Consider the following 18,783-nt stretch of genomic DNA (forward strand, 5'->3'; position numbering starts at 1 on the left):
GGCATTATTGTTGGTGCCAGACAGGCTGGTTTTAGTATTTTATAAACTGTTGATCTCCTGGGACTTAGTTTACACACAATGGTGAGAGTTCTGTGGGTGGAAAAGACCTTGTTAATAGGAGAAAATGACCAGATTGGTTTGAGGTAACTCAAATAATCAGGCTTTACAACCACGGTAGGAAGAAAAGCATCTCAGCATGCATGCAATATCAACTTTAAGGTGGACCCAAGAATTATGGGTACAGGCTCACCCAGACTGTTGATGAATAACAGTTGAAATTTAGAGGGAGGAAAATCAGCTGGCTTTTGTCATAGCCAGTTTCATCACGTCTGTGATCATGATGGCTTCAGATTTCTGTTCTTGGCTGACAGGCGCATGACCTGATTTGGTCTTCTGCTGTTGTAGCTCTTCAACCTTAATGTTTAATGTGTTGTGTGTTCTGTGATGCCTTTCTGCCCACTAAGGTTGTAAAGAGAGCATATTTAAATTACTATAGACTTCCTGTCAGCTCAAACTAGTCTGGTCATTCTTCTCTGGTCATCAACAAGGTTTTTCAGCCTGCACACCTTCAACTAAAAGTTTTTCACCCGATTCTGTGTAAACTCTAAAAACTGTTGTGTGAAACTCCCAGGAGATCAGCAGTTTTTTATAAATACTGGTACTGACATGCCATGGTTAAAGTCAAACTTTTACTCTATTTGGATGTTCCATGTGAACATTAACGCTCTTGACACGTATCTGCATGACTGTATGCATTGTGCTACTGCTTCAGGATTAGCTGAACAGATAACTGTATTAGTGAGCAGGTAAACAGGTGTTCCTCATAAAATGAACAGTGAGTGTATGCGAGTTAGCAATAGATTTCTTATGCATCACTAGGACATTTGGGGACAGGGAGTTTCTTACAGTTAACAAACAGCCAAATTTTGTTTACATCTCTTTATATCTCATAGGATGCAGGCATAATATATACAGTATGCAAACAATTTGAGATTGAGTTTGCCACTCACCTCGTCTGGCGTGGCTACAAAATTAATGGCAGTGTAGTAGCGGTCATCCTCCTGAGTCAGGCTGAAGGTGAACTGGTAGTCTATCAACAAAGTGTCTACAAGAGGCACAGAGTGTGATTAGTCTTGTGAATTTCTTAAAGATCAACTTAAAATATAGAAATAAATTTGTAATATCAATGCAGTTGTATTATGTTTACTTTTTAGGCTGAAAAAGGGCAGAATTAAAAAGTGAAGTCTTTCAGTGAGCTTCACACACATTCAGAAACCTAAACACTCAAATACTCAGCCTCGCCCTAGCTCAGCCCAACCCTCCCAGATCCCAGGGCATTCTGGTTAAGCTTTGTGACTGGTTAAGAAGATAATAAGTGTGCTGCTGAGCAGGTTCAAATCAGCGGCCTCTCTTTCATTAAAGTAGCAGATCTAATCTTCTATCCACCTCCTAAAGTTAACAGCGGTGGGATTAACCAGACTGGATGACAACAGTCTGAGGAACCCCAGTGTCATCCTCTGCAGTACTCTGACCCAAAACTACCCACTCCAGCCAAACTGCTCAAAAATAAGAGAGACCTAGATGGATAATTGAGAAAATGACTAAAAGACTTGAGCACTTTGTAAAAAGCCAGCAACTCTCCATCAGCCTGTGTTGTGTAATTGGTTCCGTTTTAGTACACTCACAATAACAGGTTCCTTTTAGAGGGTTGCCCTGGTAACGATTCTCCACTTCACACCTAAGGGATAAATGGAAAAAGAGTGAGGGAGGGACAGAGAGAGAGAGAGAGAGAGAGAGAGAGAGGGTGGTGAGGGGGTAATTAAATAAAAAAATAATTAACATGATGAATAAATAACATGAGATAATAAAGCACAAGACTGATGTTGGAAATATATTAAGTAGAGAGAAAGTCAAAGAGAGAAAAGAGAGAAAAGAGAGAGAGTAGATACACTTGAGAGAGTTGGTGAGCTAAACTCCTTCCACACACTAATGTTATGCAAATGAAATCCTTGTGAATGGTTTTAGGAGTTTTCTTGGTTGTTTCCTAAGAGTAGTTTGACACTGCACCAGGTTTTGCTTTCATATAGTCATGCAGAAGTCAAGCACCGGGATGAGTCAGCTCCACTGCTTCAATGATAAAAATGTTAATGAACGTGTAATGTTGAAGTATGTGAAACATCTCTCAAGTGCACCTGGTTTATATTTCCCACCTACATGGTTATGCCTTCACACTATGCTAATTTTCTTCAGATAAGAGAAGCATGAGGGGAAGGCATAAGTTTTGTAAGCAGAAGATTAAAAAAAAAAAAACACTTATATGTAGTTGAAGGGGACACCAAAGCTGCTTGGCACTTTAAAGTTTGTGCTTTGTGTGCAGGAGCATGTGTTACTCACTGATGGCAGCGGTCTCCTTTGATGCCCTTGGTGGTGCAGAAACACTTGCCATTGTTTGAATTACACATGCTGGCATGGCCATTACACTTACAGGCTGCAAAAGAGACATACAGAGACACAGTTTGCAGTCTGTTGTGCTCCACTGAGTTTAAAGTGCCAACTCCCCTCAATCACTTACGCTGACAGCTGCCCCCATTGGTGGGGTCACCATAGTAACCGGATATGCAGCTCTCACAGTGCTTGCCAGTGGTGAGATCTTCACATCGCTCACAAATACTCTCATTGACACATGCACTGTGGCCATTACATTGGCATGCTGTGGGGAAAAAAGGGGAGATGACAGGTGTGAGAAATAGCACAATCAGAAATGATTCAATAGGAAAGAAAGGTGTCACCATGTGTGTGTGTGTGTGTGTGGCTACATGTGGACACTGATATTTATACCTGGACACTGGATAAAGGACCAGTTGTATTTGTTCTCGTGTGGACACCAGCTTACATTCAACAGAGCTTGAGGGGCTGGTATGAGGGAAGGTCTTGAGGATGAGGGGGCATGGAGGAGGGTTTGGATCGGTCCGCGGTACGATCCCTCCATGCACTGTCCCCGCCCTGTATTACTGGGGTCAGTGCACCATCCGCAACCAGGTTGATCTAAACACTGCGAACATGTCCGATATCCAGAGCAATTTTCCGCTGCAGACACACACACACCATTAAACACACATTCCACATAAAATGGTTTCTACTGAATGTTGAAAATGTTCCAGTGGTTTAAAGTGAGACATAGACATTAAAAGAGAATACCGTATCTCTGTTTTTGTTATAATTATGTTCCAGTCTAGAAAAAAAGTGCTAAATTTTCGAAGTGCTAAATTTTCTATTTATCTGGTATTACTAAAGCTTGGTAACTTAAATAGATATCTAAAGGTCAGTGAGGCATGAATACATACGTGGGCAGCTGTTCATGGTGTACCATTCCATGCACTGACCAAAAGGGAAGGAGGCAACATAAGCGTTGGAGTCGACACACTGCCTCATATTACTGCACCACATGCACTCTGCACCTCCACTTGTACACTCGCTACAGGAGGAGCGCAGAGCACAGGGGGTCCGACACTGCTTCACACTGTGGTTGGCTACATCACAAAGTGAGAAAAAGGAGAGGAGGAAAAGGAGAGAACATACATTTTTCCATGATGATTTACAGCAGCGTTTTTAGGATTAAGAAATTAAATCAAGTAAGAAAGAAAACCCTATGAGGCATGTCATTAAATCAGGAAAATAATCTATCCCGAGATTACCGAATTATTTTCTGTATAATAACAGCATGTCTCAAAAATGTATTGACATTGATGATTTTTTTTCTCTGTGAACAAGTGCAATAATATAAACATATCAAGTCATTTATATTTGGAACCATCATCAGAGTTGTTCTGTTATAGAAAATGAATCAACATCTGACCAATCCGGTTTGACAGTTTAACAAAGCTGGTATAAATGGAATTAAATCATCATTATCATCAGTCATCAGTCTGATACTTTAACATGAATAAATCAACAAAATAAGATTCCCAGTCCAAGTGTGTTTACCTGATCTTTCACATAGGCTGCCGTTAAAGGAATTGATGCAGGGTGCTGCCTTCAGGCCGCTGGAGTTGGGCTCTGCCAGGTAGCCACAAAAGCCAGCATCACTGGGTTCTCCAGGCAACCACTGCAGTGTGGTGTTAGTGAACGGGGACATGTCCTCCCAGCACCAGTACGACACATTCACCTTCCTCAGACCAACCCACGGTGTCACCAATTTGGACTACAGACACACACAGCAGTAAATTTTTTTTATTAAATTATACATGTATACAAATACCAACTGTTAATACATACACCTGAGTAAACGGAAAAGGTCACGATAATAAGCCATCAGGGATGGTAGCTGCCTACATGATTTAGAGCCTCACTCACATGTGCACTTCTGCTCTGCAGCTCTTTCAGGACAAATTGCACCTTTTTCTGGGTAGTTAAGGAGGCCAGCACGGCGCTGTGACTGCGGCAGGCCAGCTTGGCATTGTCATACGAGTCCTTAGCCGTGATAAGCTTCATACACGAGTTCCCCACCAGGTGCCAGCTTTCCCCACAGATATTCTCTGAAGTATGAAAAACACAGCACAGTTTCATCATTTAAAAATTATTTGTCATGTTTAATATTGGTTAATTGGTAACCTGATCACAAAACTTTACTTGGTCCATTTTCACACCTGTGTCTCTGAAACTTAATCTTAATTAAGCACCTCTTGACATGAATGATGCTCTTCATTCGTATAATTAAATGTACAATTACATTTTAAAAGCAGGAATGAAAAATATCGAGCACTACTGTGTATACAGTACATAGACAGTACCAGGCAGAGAGATGCATTCCTGGTTCCTGGCTTCCCACTGGCAGTTCTGGTCAGCAGCACAGCTTTTACAGCTGGTCTTTTTATTACACATATAAGAGTGGACACCCTTAGGACACGCTTCATACTCTGTTATTGCACCCTGTAGTGAGTAAAACAACAAGCAAACACACAGCACTGTAAAACATGACTGATGCAAAATTCTATTTTCTTGGTTTCCTTTTACTTTCTTGCTAATCTCTCTATCAATTTCTTTCTTTCAAGCTATCATTTGTTTTACTTATTTTTTTTCCTATCCCATATCCCTGCAGCATGTTTATACCATTCTTTCTTTTTGCATGCCTGTCACTTCAATTATGAACATTAACACATTTCTTCCAGTTCGTATAACATGCTTCCAGAACAGCCCCTCACTGTGAATATTAATGTCCAGTCTCACCAGGGAAGCAGTGCAGTTGTTGTGGATGGGCACACAGCGTTCAGAGCACCACTGACAGCCGTTGGTGTTAACTGTGCAACTGTAGCAGTCAGTGTACTGGTCACACTTGTCACTGCTTGCATCTGAAATACATGCCAACAGAGATCAATATTACGCTCTTCAGCTACGGGTTTAACGAAATGATGTTTGGGATTGAAGCATCGATTTAAAACCCGATCAACTGAAATCAGATTTCAATTATTACTGATGATAATTCATGTATAATGAATTGTAATCAAACTAAGGCAGGCCACTGGTGCATAAAATATCATTCATATTTGGATGTGGAAATAGGCTAGTAAGGATACAACAACAGGCCCACCCAAAATTCTAAACAAACTCGCAGGCTAGTGAAACAAATTGTAAATCATATTGTATCGGGTGAAAACCTGAGGCAGTTTGTGCAAGCTTTTATATTATATCTATATTCAATTAAAATCTTTTCTTATGACATCCTTGTGAAACATAGGCTTTCATAAAATTGACAGAACAACCAAACACACTCCAACTACTGAGGTGAAAAGTGCACTAATGTTCAAGGTTCACTGTCACTTACACACTCGAGGAAGGCACATATCTGTATCTTGCAGTTTTTCTGTCTCCCAGGGCAGACATGAACGGGTGGTACTATTCCACAAACACCGCACACCTGGCACAGCTGTCACACACTCTTCCGCTTCAGTGTAGGCAGAACAGTTGGCAGGAGTGAACCTCAGCATATCATTCAGCATCAGGCTGTTAAAGCCTCCATACACATACATTACCCTGATAGAGAGAACAGAGTGAGAGAAGACAGAGTTTTATAACTGACAGTAGGCAGTTAGGTAGAAGATAAAAAGGAGGGGACACAAGACAGACCTAATATAAAAGATAAGAGGGTAAGATAAGAACAGTGAAAAAGGAAAATGGAGATAAAAAGGCTAAGTGTTAGCTCAAGAGATCGATAGCTAAAGATGAGCTGACAAGTGAAGTTCTACCTTAACAAGGAAGTCACAAAGTCAGAGAGATTAAGCCAAAGAGATGGGTCACAAGAGCAGAAGCATAATATACATAATTATACATAATATACCTCGGATCACAAAAAGCTTATATCACTGGTGTCTGTACGGTGTATAAAGCGAAAAGAGAGAATAAAAAAATGCTTTGTGGGGTATTACTGAGTGTACACAGCTGTGTATCTTCGCATAAATGTGCCTGTTGATCTGCATTTAACTGTTTGAAGTGGGGTCGACTATTTCAGGATTTTCCTTTGCGATTAATTTGCCTAATCTGTGCTAAAGTAGATTACTGAAGGAATTAGTCCCACAGCGGATTTACTGCCATGCTCGCATAATAAAAAAATCCATAAATGTAGTTAGAATCAAACCTGAAACCTGCCATATCTTTGCATAGGAGATGAGCTTTCACTTACAAACTGAGCTATAGAAACCATAAGGTTAACCATAAGGCATAAGATTATTTGACCAAGTGGTAAAGAAAATGTTTAGAGATTGGGGTTACCCGTCGAAGTAGACAGCAGAATGTCCAAAGCGGTTGACGTCATGGTAAAGTTCAGGTCTGGGCAGCACAGTCCACTCATCACATGCTGGAAGGGAGGAATGAAGAAACAACAATTAGCCATCATCATAATTATAAACCAACATCTTTATCTTTAACCTGACGCAGAAGTTTAAAAAAAAAAAAAAAACCCGTATAGATGGTTGTGATTGATCACTCTAAATAGGAAGTGTAATTTATATAAAATGCATTGAAAAATAATAGAAAAAAACATAATGCATTGTCTCTTTGCTGTGGTTCACAAACAACTACTACAGCTCAACGTGAGTGAATCTTGCTGCATCCCATGATTTGGAGCCTCCATTCCATACTGCCAGCACTGTGAGAAGCTTGATGGAGGTGGGCAGCTCAATGGAGAACAGAAGAAAACCACTCACTGTACAGTAAGACCATTTCAAAGCCAGAGAGAACGAATCTCCTCATCTTTTTTTTTTTATTTACAGCACCACTGTTATATTGCCTATCTTGACCATGGCATGATAAACCTTAGCAACAGGCTAGATATTCCTAATTTATATGGAGTTTGCATCATGCTCTTTTGCTGTACTGTTGCCCGCTTGCAAATTGCTCCAAGCCCTTGATGGAAACAGTCACTTTGTTAAATGAATTTCTGGTACACCCTGAGTATCAGGGGAAAGAACTGCAGACATTACGCATTCACAGGCAATTTCCTGCAGAGATGGCATGATATATTCTGGAACATAATAATATAAACAGCTGATATGCTTGCCCTTATAGCAGTAGTATAGCTAGGTATGGTGGCCATTTCGAACTGCCTCAGTATACGACTGCATGGCTGCTTTCAACTTTCATTACGTAGAGGAGTTTGACGAGAATAAGTCAAAAATTGAACAAAAAGGCACTGCACATGTTTGAGAAGCCAGGGGGAGACTGAAAGGCAGAACCAAATATTTGCCATGAAATGTGAATCTAAAATTCACCACAGTTTACTGGCACCACCAGGTTGTAAGTTGTTAAGTTTGATCTACATACAGTTACATATTCTTATTTGCAATAATAACAGGGCTGGATGTGTGCTACAACTCACAAGGCCTACTAGGCGTGGGCTTTTCCACATGCTCAGACAAGTTAAATATAAAGGCTTCACAAAAAATGTCAAACTTCTTTACAAAAAAGACCACGAGATTGCAGCAAGATCAGGCTACATTTAAAACATCTCAGGCATGGACTATCCTCGGGCAAACTGCAAATCACAGCATTCTCACACAGAGAGCAGGTACTTCCCCGAGGATGGGGCAAAGGTATGACTGCTATGAAGCCATGGTAATGAGATTGAGATCATTTTGAGAAAAGAACATGCTTAAAGAACATCTAAGTACCCGAGAACTACATAATATCACTGTTTTACTGGAAAAAAAAAAAAAGATTATTTCATGGTTATTGATTCTCACAGTGGCTTGGTGGTTAGCACTGTTGCCTCACAGGAAGAAGGTCCTGGGTTCGAATCCCAGGTTTGAACAGGCAGGGGCCTTTTTGTGTGGAGTTTGCATGTTCTCCCTGTGCATGCGTGGGTTTACTCCGGTTTCCTCCCACAGCCCAAAAACATGTACATTAGGTTGACTGGTGATTCTAAATTGCCCATAGGAGTGAGTGTGTGTGGTTGTCTGTCTATATGTGGCCATGTGATGGACTGGCGACCTGTCCAGGGTGTACCCCTGCCTTTTGCCCAATGTGTGCTGGAATAGGCTCCAGCAGACCCCTGTGACCCTAATTAGGAATAAAGCGGGTATAGACAATGGATGGATGGATGGATGATTCTCATGGTTATTTCAGGGCCATGAAAGATCTATTATCTACATGTTTACAATGACAGTTAGATTTTTAGTGAAAATTTTTAAAACTACTGAGTTTTCTTAATGTTCTGTACACATGTAACAGGCTGTGACTTTGGGTAATTAAATGTAAAGCTAACAATTCATATCACAATGTGTTCACCATCACAAAGCTGAACAAATTCTAACCTGACTGCTACAAATGAAATCTAGGTCACTAACAAATGAAAGGCAATATCCAGGAGATGTAGCGAAGGACAAGGGCATTCTTCAGAGGGTTTGTGGTTTCAAATCTTAATACAAGTTGCCCTCTGCTGGAGTTTCTGGGAATCACAATCCTGTATGTCCGCTCGTCTGAAATATACCAATATGACTATGATGGATTCACACAGAGGGTTGCAGAAGATCATTTTTTGTCAGTTTAAATCACAGACCTGCAGCCTAAGCATGATTAACGCTTCTGCTTGTGAAACAAGTGTAAAAAGTGTGAAATCAGACGTCTGATTAAAATGAGTGGTCAAAACAAAATAGTGAATCTCAAAGGTAGGTTTGTTTTCCCTCTTTTGAATCATTGCATCGATCGTTACATTTGATTACAGTATTCAAGAATTACTGAAGTGGAAAAAAACAAGCCAAACTCTCTGATTAAATACATCATTATCACCTCTCTCAGACAAACGCAAATTTGACAGCTTTTCATTCAAGTCACTGTTATGAGAGAGAGAGATAAGTGTTTTTACAATGAGGTTTAATTACATCAATCATTCCTCTCTCTTTCCCCCCATTAAATAATTATACTACTGTATACATGACAATCATCCCAGGAAAAGCGTGGGTGTTTCAACTAAGTACATGTTGACATACAGCTCTAGAAAAAAAAAAAAATAAGAGACCACTGCCCAATCTCCAGATCTGAACCCTATTGAAATCTTCTGGAGTTTGCTTTTTTGCAAAAAGAGTGGTATAAAGTTACCTAACAGCAATGTGAATAACTGGTGGAGAGCATGGAGCCATAACACATGCAAATCGGGGTTATTCCACCAAATACTGATTTCTTAAAGTTATTTAGCCAAAGCATTAACACTATCTGATTACAAATGATTTGCATTTTGTTTTATTTATTAAAGCTCTGCATGATCTTGGGTTATTTTGATGTGTTGTCATTTCCATTAAATATACACTCTAAATAACAATGGTTATATTTTGAATTTAGGAGAAATATTGTCAGCAGTTCACAAAAAATGAAACAAAACTGTTCATCTCACCAATACATGGACCTGTAAGAAAAAAAACATAAGAAACTGATTATTTTGCAGTGGTCTCTTATTTTTTTTCCAGAGCTGTATCTGTGAATGAGAACTTCAGAAATGAAAAGGATTTCTACAATTCATCTTTGACACATACACTACCACTCAAAAGTTTGGGATCACTCAAAAATGTTATTGTTTTCCAAGGAAACACACACGAAATTACTCTGAATAGAAAATATAGCAAAAGAACAGTTAGAAATAATGATTTTGATGGAAATGATGAATGTTTTCTTCAAACTTTGCCTTCAAAAAAAAAAAAAAAAAACACATTTTGCAGCAATTACAGTCTGGGCATTTTCGCGGTCAATTTTTCAAGATAATCTGATGAGATTTCACCCCATGCTTCCTGGAGCATCTCCCACAAGATGGACTGGCTGATGGAGTCTTCCTCCGTAGCTGAAATCAAGCTGAAATATGCAAAGTGATCCCAAAACCTGAGATTTGTGTGTAAAATGAAGTCGTGGCAACAAACCAAAACCATTCAGTCTGTATTATGAACCTTCTTAATGCTGATACTGACTGCTCGCTGACATTACTCACCCAGGTTGTAGGCCATGAAGTCAGAAGAGAAGCACTTGGCGCCGTAACTCATGGATGTGTCGTTGTGGGTGTTTCCGCCAAACACTAACAAGTTCCCACCTACGAGCACGGCTGTGTGGAGGTAGCGATAAGACCCACTGTCCCTCAGAATTGACCTGAAACCAGTGTTACATCACTGAATAAAACAGAGGAACTATTCCACATATTTGTCAAGGAGCTTGACAAGCATATATCTGACAACTCATACGAAGAGTCACACAGACATTTGCTGTACAATGATATACAAAGTGTGGATCCAGAGACTTAGTGATAATTTCCTTAAACCAAAATGCAGGATATTTCAATGCAATAATATTTTTTTCCACCCACTTACCACATGCTACTGTCGACATTGTAGCGGTACAGGTCACCAGCCAGACCGTACTTTGTCGCGTTGAAGGCCTTGTATCCACCATGAATGTAGATAGAACGTGTTAGAGGGTCATACACGCTGCTGTGGCCATAGCCGCCATGAACCAGTGCTCCAGTGGTCTCCAAAACACTCCACCTGTTCTTCTCTGGATACAGAACAAGACAGAGAAGTCGATTCAGAGAGGTTCAAACTAGTTTTTCTTATTCCCCTTTAACCCTTAGACTCTATTATACATTTTCAACCAGTATAAACAATGAATTGCCAAATATCTGAAAAACAATGAACAATTCATCAGGACACTGTTGGGTTTGTGTGTGTGACTCTGTGTTTAGCTGCTAATGTGCAGAGCGAGGGGAAAAGAGAGGGGTGTGAGCCCCCTGCTGGTCACACTATTCACACCACTTCACAATAACGGGCTAAAACTATTTTTTTTTTATAGTAAATACATAATAAATCTGCCACAATAAAATCATAACATTTCAACCTAGAAGGCTAGGGAAAAAAGAGAAAGAAACATTTATGGAAAACGTGCATATTCCTAAAGTCTTCATTTTAAAAGGAGCCTTAAAAAACCTCTTTTTAATTCAGAGCTGAACACAGCAGCCTAAAAACAGCTGGAAATTCTACTTTTTTTTTTACGGCTTCTGGTTTAAAAAAAAAAAGTTAAATATTTAATCATACACCAGTAAGAATTATGCCAGAAATTAGCATCTCAATATGCATCCATCACACATGCAGTGTGCATACCAATTTAATGTACAATAATTAAGAAATCTGTGACATTTTCTACCATTACGTTTTCCCCGAGCCAAAATATATATTGCCCTTCAAAGTGAAATCAATTCAAATGCAGTACGATATGTCCTGCTGACCTCTACATGCACAGCCAGTAATGGAAAAACAACACTGTAAAGAATGGCTAGTATCAGCATCATCCACATCAGTCTGTCTCACCTGAGTCTCACATCATCTGCCTGCCTGGAGCTTCCTTATCTCAACCCGTTACTGATCTCTGTTCATGCTAACATCAGTGGGGATATCTATTCATTCAAACTGTTGGATGAATTTCTTTTATTAAAGTTTTTATTAGGCCATTTAAGCATTTATAACTTTGTCCTCTATAGAGTGTGTTAGCAGGAACATCACAGACATTTCTGGCAGCCAGTTTCTGATTACGAACTAGATTGATTCCACTTCCCTGCAGCATGCAACTATCCAAAATCTTCAACAAATCTCGAACAAATCACATTTAGCTAGCGAGGATTAAATGTCTTTAAGGCAGAATGACTGCATTTACTATCGTGAATGTTAAACTGCCTCTTTACCCAAAGTCATTTTTGCAGTTAGAAAAAGTGCTTTCACAATCTTAGTTAGAAAGGTTAGAAATTTCAACGCTACTGACTTTCCAGTCTACCTCAAATATAGCCTTCATCTTTTTTTCCCTCAATGGGTCATAACAAGCGTTACTTAGCAAGCTACAATCATCTTGCATGATTGCTAGGATAATACTTGTGCTTCTTAGATTTTGTGCGAGATTCATGTGCCTCCACTGCGCCTGAAATGTCTTGACACATTTTGCATCTAAATCTCAAAACAACTGCTTGCTAGTACCAACTACTCCTGATATTTTTCAACCTTTCAAACCATTTATCCTTCAATTTCTTCACCTCTCCATTTTTTTCTCGGACCCTTATTCATGAAATTGGATAAATCAAAAGGAAACCACAGAAATCAGCAACTGCACATACCACAGAGATGAAGTAAATGTGTGTAAAAAAAAAAAAAAAAATCAATGTTGGGTGAAAATATTCATTTAAGTAGAAGAAAATGGGTGAATTGCTAACCAATGTTGTACTGCTGCACTTGGCTGATGTATCCGTACAGAGGGCAGTGACCGAAGATGACGAGCATAACTGGCTCTGATCCATCAGGCTGGAGGTGAACAATGTGAGCAGAGTGACCCACCACTGCATACTGCTCTTTAGCATGTGGGTTCAGCAGCTCCCAAGACTGATTCCTTATATGAAACACCCACAGCTCAGATGTCACATTCCCCGTAGAATCAATCTTCCCACCGTACATATAAATCTTATCCTGAAGAAATATCACACACACATATATTAGTCTATATGTAAAGTGTTTTAAAAGTGCTTACAGTCTGTATAGTACATCCTACATGAATAGGCACATGCATACACACACCTCGTGCACAGCCAGTGAATGACCATAACGTGCATTCACGGAGTTGGCTGTACGATTCAGAGACATCCAGCTCTGGGAGGAAAGATTGAATCTGAGAGACACAGAAAAAGAGGGAGGCAGGGAAAGCAGTGTAAATAATCATACCATATGCAGTTGGATGTAAATGTGTTTTTTTTTTTGGTGCATTGAGACTCACGCTATCACCATCTGGTACTTTGTGTAGTTGAACACGTGACCACCGATCACCCACATGACATCTTCATGCACCACAGCCTTGTGGGATGCCCGTGCCAGGCTGTGTCCACTGAACTCCTCATGTGTCCAGAAAGAAACATTACCAGGTACAGACACTGAACATTCAGGGCCTGCAACACACACACACACACATACACACACATACACACATATACACACATATACACACATATACACACATATACACACATATACACACATATACACACGATTACATATTTTTACTTAGATATACACAGACAGAAGACAAATGTAAAATCCTTTAGGGACAGTAGAGTAGCAATCATAGAGAAGAGAGGAGTGAATAATGAGAAACAGTACTGGAAAGGTTAACTGTACTGCCAGGTTTGTCTCAGCTTCAGTCATAGTTTATAGCCTATAGAGCAACTTATATTATATATAATAATTATATATGGTACTATATTTTATATATATACTAAATATTTTCTGAATTTTAAAAACTGCAATTAACTAGCTAACCATGCCTCCATATATACACCAATCAAGCATAACATTATGACCACCTAATATTGTGTTGGTCCCCTTTTGCTGCCAAAACAGCCCTGACCTATTGAGGCATGGACTCCACTAGATCCCTAAAGGTGTGCTGTGGTATCTGGCACCAAGATGTTCTATAAGCAGATTACTTAAGTCCTGTAAGTTGCGAGGTAGGGCCTTGGACTGGACTTAGGGCTGGACTTGTTTGTCCAGCATATCCCACAGATGCTAGATTGGATTGAGATCTGGGGAATTGGAGATCTGGGGAATTTGGAGGCCAAGTCAACACCTCAAACTCATTGCTGTGCTCATCAAATCATTCCTGAACCATTTTTGCTTTGTGCCATGGCACATTATCCTGCTGAAAGAGGCCACAGCCATCAGGGAATACTGTTTCCATGAAAGGGTGTACATGGTCTGCAACAGTGCTTAGGTAGGTGGTACGTGTCAAAGTAACATCCACATGGATGGCAGGACCAGCAGTACATTGCCCAAAGCATGACACTGCTTTTGATAGATACTGACCACTGCAGACCAGGAACACTCCACAAGAGCTGCAGTTTTGGAGATGCTCTGATCCAGTCGTCTAGCCATCACAATTTGGCCCTTCGTCAAACTCCCTCAAATCCTTACTCTTGTCCATTTTTCCTGCTTCTAACACATCAACTTTGAGGACAAAATGTTCACTTGCTGCCTAATATATCCCACCCACTAACAGGTGCCATGATGAGGAGATCATCAGTGTTATTCACTTCACCTCTCAGTGCTCACAATGTTATGCCTCATTTGTGTATATGCACTAAGCTTTGTGTAATAACAATTTAATCGTCTCTTAATTTTAAACTGCCAGTATGTCCAGTGCCATTTCCTTCAGTTATATTTCCAGACATGGCAACCTTCATGCACAGGAGCGCTGAATCCCTGAAATGTACTACTACTACAAAATGTCAAAAGACCTTTTTTCTCAGTTTCCTTGAGGCTAACAGTACTCACTATTTATTCTTTACTCTTTACTTTTGTTGTATTGACATTTCAATTCACAATGATGCATCAATGATGCACCACTAAGGCCTGTAACTGTAAAAGTCCGGCTGCAAGCCGGACTTTTACAAGCTTTCCATGCCCTTTTTACAAGCGTTCCATGCCCTGACGGAGCAAACAAAAGATATGCTTTCATGGCAGTGTCCATTTTTTTCCACTTCGCATGTCAAACATGGCAAGGGGGGAAATGACATTATAACACCTTGCAAATTTCCACTTACAAGGCCACATGGACACAGCACTGTATGCACACAAATGTGAACTGGCCTCAAACAAACAAAAAACTATTTTAATAATAATAAAATTTATTTTTAATAATAATAAAGCCTTTCAGACCAAAATCAGGTCACTAATAGACTCATCTTGTTAAAGTGTAGTTAAAGCAGAGTTCTTGGTTGCAGTAGTGAAAGAAAGTACCCGACTCTAGCAAATGGCAAATGCTAAAGGTCAGAGTTATGGGACTAATATCCCAAGGTTAATATTTCAAGAAGCCTCAGAAAGTAGCTTTAGAGAAAAGGAATTCCTAAAATGTTATAAATATTTGAGTTCCTGAAGAGAGTAAAACACCTCAGTCTCCAGCACAGACTGCATATACAAATCATTGGTCTATAACAGAGTCATGAGCTATGAGCAAGCTGACACGTCACTGAACAGCAGTAACGGAACCTACCATTAACGGAAGTATAATGAAACAGAGGTTCTGTTTTCCCCATTTTCTGTGAATATTATTTTTGATTTATTTGCAAATGCACACAGAGGTGGCTCACCTTGCCAGCCGGGGTTGCAGAGGCAGCGTTTGTCACTGATTTGGCAGCGACCCTGCAGGGGGTAGCCGCAGTCTGAGGCACAGTACGGGACATCACATGCGTCGCCTTTCCAGCCCTCCTCACACTCACACTGCACCGCGGCACTGGAGTTAGCCAGACGACACACGCCACGGCCTGAGCAGTTATTAGGACACATATTTATCCTGAGGAAGGGAAAAGGTTGTGGTGAGAGAGAGATTTTAGCAGTGTATTTTTCTTTCATGTGTATAAGAGGACACCACTTATATTAAATCCTCATTATCTTTGCTTGTCTATCAAAGGCTTGGATAAAAACGAGTATTCAGAGTGCTACATAATATTGTCATATTGTTTGAAGCTACTGTTTATCTACATAACAGAAGACAAATGCTAAATGCTTATATATTTGTTCAAAGAAGGAGGGTCCAATTACCCTTTCAGCAACCTCAACCACTACAGAGCGCACACACACACACACAGAGATTGGAAAAATGTGTGGCTTCTAATGAATTACATTAGAGAACCTATGAGACATGGTCTGGCTGTCATATTAGTGCTTACTGAAATGTTAAATATCATTAGTTTCAGCTGAGAAATAACAAAAAGACTGTGTTAGGCTGCTAAAATTAAGCTGCATTTAAACCTAAGCTGGCATTACCTCTGCCCCATTAGTAGGCAGCTCACTCTCCTCTAGAGCTAAACAGAGCTTGTGGTTTATGTGTGAGAGAGAGAGAGAGGGAGAGGGACCCAGACAAGCTGTTTGATGTCCTTCAGTAAGCCTTGTTTTTTGCGTGTATAATGGAGGAGCGTCTGATGGAGCATGCATGAGCGTGTGTATGTAGCGTGAATGAGTGTATGCAGAAGTTCTGTTTGATGTTCTTTTGATATTGCACTCCACTGTGTTCCTTTGGGAAGGAGGAGGTCCGCCATGAGTACAGTCGCTATAGAAACCGCACCAATAAGCACCAGAGCTCGGCATCATCAACCTCTCTAAACCAAGAATCCAAATCCTTGGAAAACCTACAGTCTCCTCTGAAAGCACTAAAACAGCAAGGTCTGCTCTTTTGTTTTTGCTATACACGGAAGACATTCAGGTTTAAGAATAAAAGATGAATATGACAAGAGAGCAGAATGTCAGCTTTCATTTCCTGATATTTATATCTAGCTGTGTTAAACAACTTGGAACATCTCACGATTGGTGGCAGACAACCCGATTTTTGGATAAACAAAAGTAACAGACAGTCTTAATGTAAATTAAACTAAACAGCACTTAATATTTGGTTGTATAGCCCTGACCAAACTGTCAGCAAATAAAATATCAGGGAACAATAGCTTCAATTCTGATCTGTCATCTGATATTCATCTCAAATGTCTTCTGTGTATAGCAAAAACAATAGCATTGTTCTATTCTCTTTACACACCAAAATGAGCTATGACCCATTAGCTTTCAAACTGAGTGATGGTCTCATCAGTGTGTGATATATCTCTGTATGACTTATGAGATTTTCTTCATATACTGGTTTAATACAAACACTAAAGAGAAGACAAATGATGTGTTGGTTACTTATGAGACAAACAAATCTTGAAAAAGCATTCATTAATTTCAAAAGTATATAGCAATAATGTTGCTTTATATCCCACTAGTCACGAACTGCTTGATTTCGTGGTGAGATTTGCCTGTTCAGCTCACCTGTAGGAGATGTTGAAACCTGTGAGGTTGTAGGCTGCATCGCTGAAGAAGTGGAGGAGGGCATAGCCCGATTCGGCCACGACCTCTGGAACGGTTTCATTGCTGTAGTGTTCGGGAACTATCAGACCACTGCAACATGGGAGCACTAATATTATTTTCGACATCAATATATGGATATGAAAAATGCTAAGCAGTTCTAAATTACCGGTATCATGAAACTGTCTTTGAGGTGAAGCTCTAACAGTATTAAAGATATTCCAGAGAGGAGGCTGGAGATGGGTGTTGGCGATATGTTGATTTACGTCTTTGTAATGCTGCTCTTAATAGATTTTTGGTGGAATTGTAGATTTTTGGTGGAAAATTGAAGTAGAATAAGCCGAACAGCAGCAGTAGCATCTTTGCTTATGTGGAGGTTTTGACTTGAATTATTGACACTCACAGCAGAGATGCTTTATGACCGCATCGTCCAAGTGAAGTAAAGGGTGGCAATGCTTTTATTCTTAATTAATAGTTAAACGTTGAATTTTGAACGGACAGGCTATCAAAAATAACCAGTAAAATACCAGTATATACATAAGTTATTTTCAAATGCTGTTCTCTTTGGCACCCACTTCATTACAGCATCATGTTAAGCCCTATGTATGAGCACATACACTCACCATCCACTTTATTAGGAGTCCATGTACATTCGTGCAACCACCAATCATGTGGCAGCAGCACAATACACAAGGTCATGCAGAGATAAGTCAAGAGTTTCAGTTAATGTTCACATCAAACATAAAAGTAGGGAAAATATGATCTCGGTCGTTATCCATGGCATAGTTGCTGGTGCCAGACAAGCTATCATGGGCACAGACTCACCAAAACAGGTGAAAGAGAGACATGGGTACAGACTAAGAGGAGCGAAACCTGATGTGGTCTTCTGCTATTCTACCCCATTCACCTCAAGGTCAAAGTTTTGTGCATGCTGAGATGCTTTTCTGCTCACCCTGAATGTAAAGAGTGATTATAGGAGTTACTGTATCCTTCCTTGCAGCTCAAACCAGTCTGGTCATTCTCCTGTGATCTCTTTCATCAACAAGGTGTGTCAGCCTGCAGACCTTGTTTTCACACCATTTTGTGGAGAGAGTGTTGTGTGTGAAAATTGCAGTCGATCAACAGTTTCTGAAATACTCAACTCGGCCCATCTGGCACCAGCCATCGTGCCATGGTTAAAGTCATTGAGATGAGCCTTTTTCTTCATTCTGATGTGAACATTAACGAACCTTTATCTGCATGATCACATGTGCATGTTCCTAATAAAGTGAACAGTGAACATCATATATGGAATACATGCATATACAGTATATGCTTGAAGTAAAAAATTATTTGGATCTCAGATATCTATGACTCAGCTAAGTATCAATGACAAGCATTATACTGAATAAATGTTTGA

General features: G+C 39.9%; 1 protein-coding gene across 2 annotated transcripts in view; it reads right to left on the reverse strand.

The window, feature by feature from the left end:
* The window catches only part of atrn (attractin), a 56,480-nt gene that overhangs the window by 24,409 nt on the left and 13,288 nt on the right, over positions 1-18,783 (reverse strand). For both annotated transcript variants that reach the window (XM_058380617.1, XM_058380606.1), the window contains 19 exons: positions 17,349-17,477; positions 15,641-15,843; positions 13,276-13,444; positions 13,080-13,170; positions 12,722-12,971; positions 10,839-11,022; positions 10,466-10,620; positions 6,766-6,850; positions 5,822-6,030; positions 5,227-5,348; positions 4,791-4,929; positions 4,354-4,535; positions 3,985-4,201; positions 3,345-3,530; positions 2,839-3,087; positions 2,573-2,710; positions 2,395-2,488; positions 1,686-1,738; positions 1,011-1,105 (listed from right to left, as the gene is read on the reverse strand). In XM_058380617.1, coding sequence (XP_058236600.1) covers positions 1,011-1,105; positions 1,686-1,738; positions 2,395-2,488; positions 2,573-2,710; positions 2,839-3,087; positions 3,345-3,530; positions 3,985-4,201; positions 4,354-4,535; positions 4,791-4,929; positions 5,227-5,348; positions 5,822-6,030; positions 6,766-6,850; positions 10,466-10,620; positions 10,839-11,022; positions 12,722-12,971; positions 13,080-13,170; positions 13,276-13,444; positions 15,641-15,843; positions 17,349-17,477 — 2,950 coding nt within the window. The remainder of the gene's footprint in view (positions 1-1,010; positions 1,106-1,685; positions 1,739-2,394; positions 2,489-2,572; positions 2,711-2,838; positions 3,088-3,344; positions 3,531-3,984; positions 4,202-4,353; positions 4,536-4,790; positions 4,930-5,226; positions 5,349-5,821; positions 6,031-6,765; positions 6,851-10,465; positions 10,621-10,838; positions 11,023-12,721; positions 12,972-13,079; positions 13,171-13,275; positions 13,445-15,640; positions 15,844-17,348; positions 17,478-18,783) is intronic.

The sequence above is a fragment of the Hemibagrus wyckioides genome, linkage group LG03 (genome assembly GCF_019097595.1).
Source record: "Hemibagrus wyckioides isolate EC202008001 linkage group LG03, SWU_Hwy_1.0, whole genome shotgun sequence".
Classification (NCBI taxonomy): domain Eukaryota; kingdom Metazoa; phylum Chordata; class Actinopteri; order Siluriformes; family Bagridae; genus Hemibagrus; species Hemibagrus wyckioides.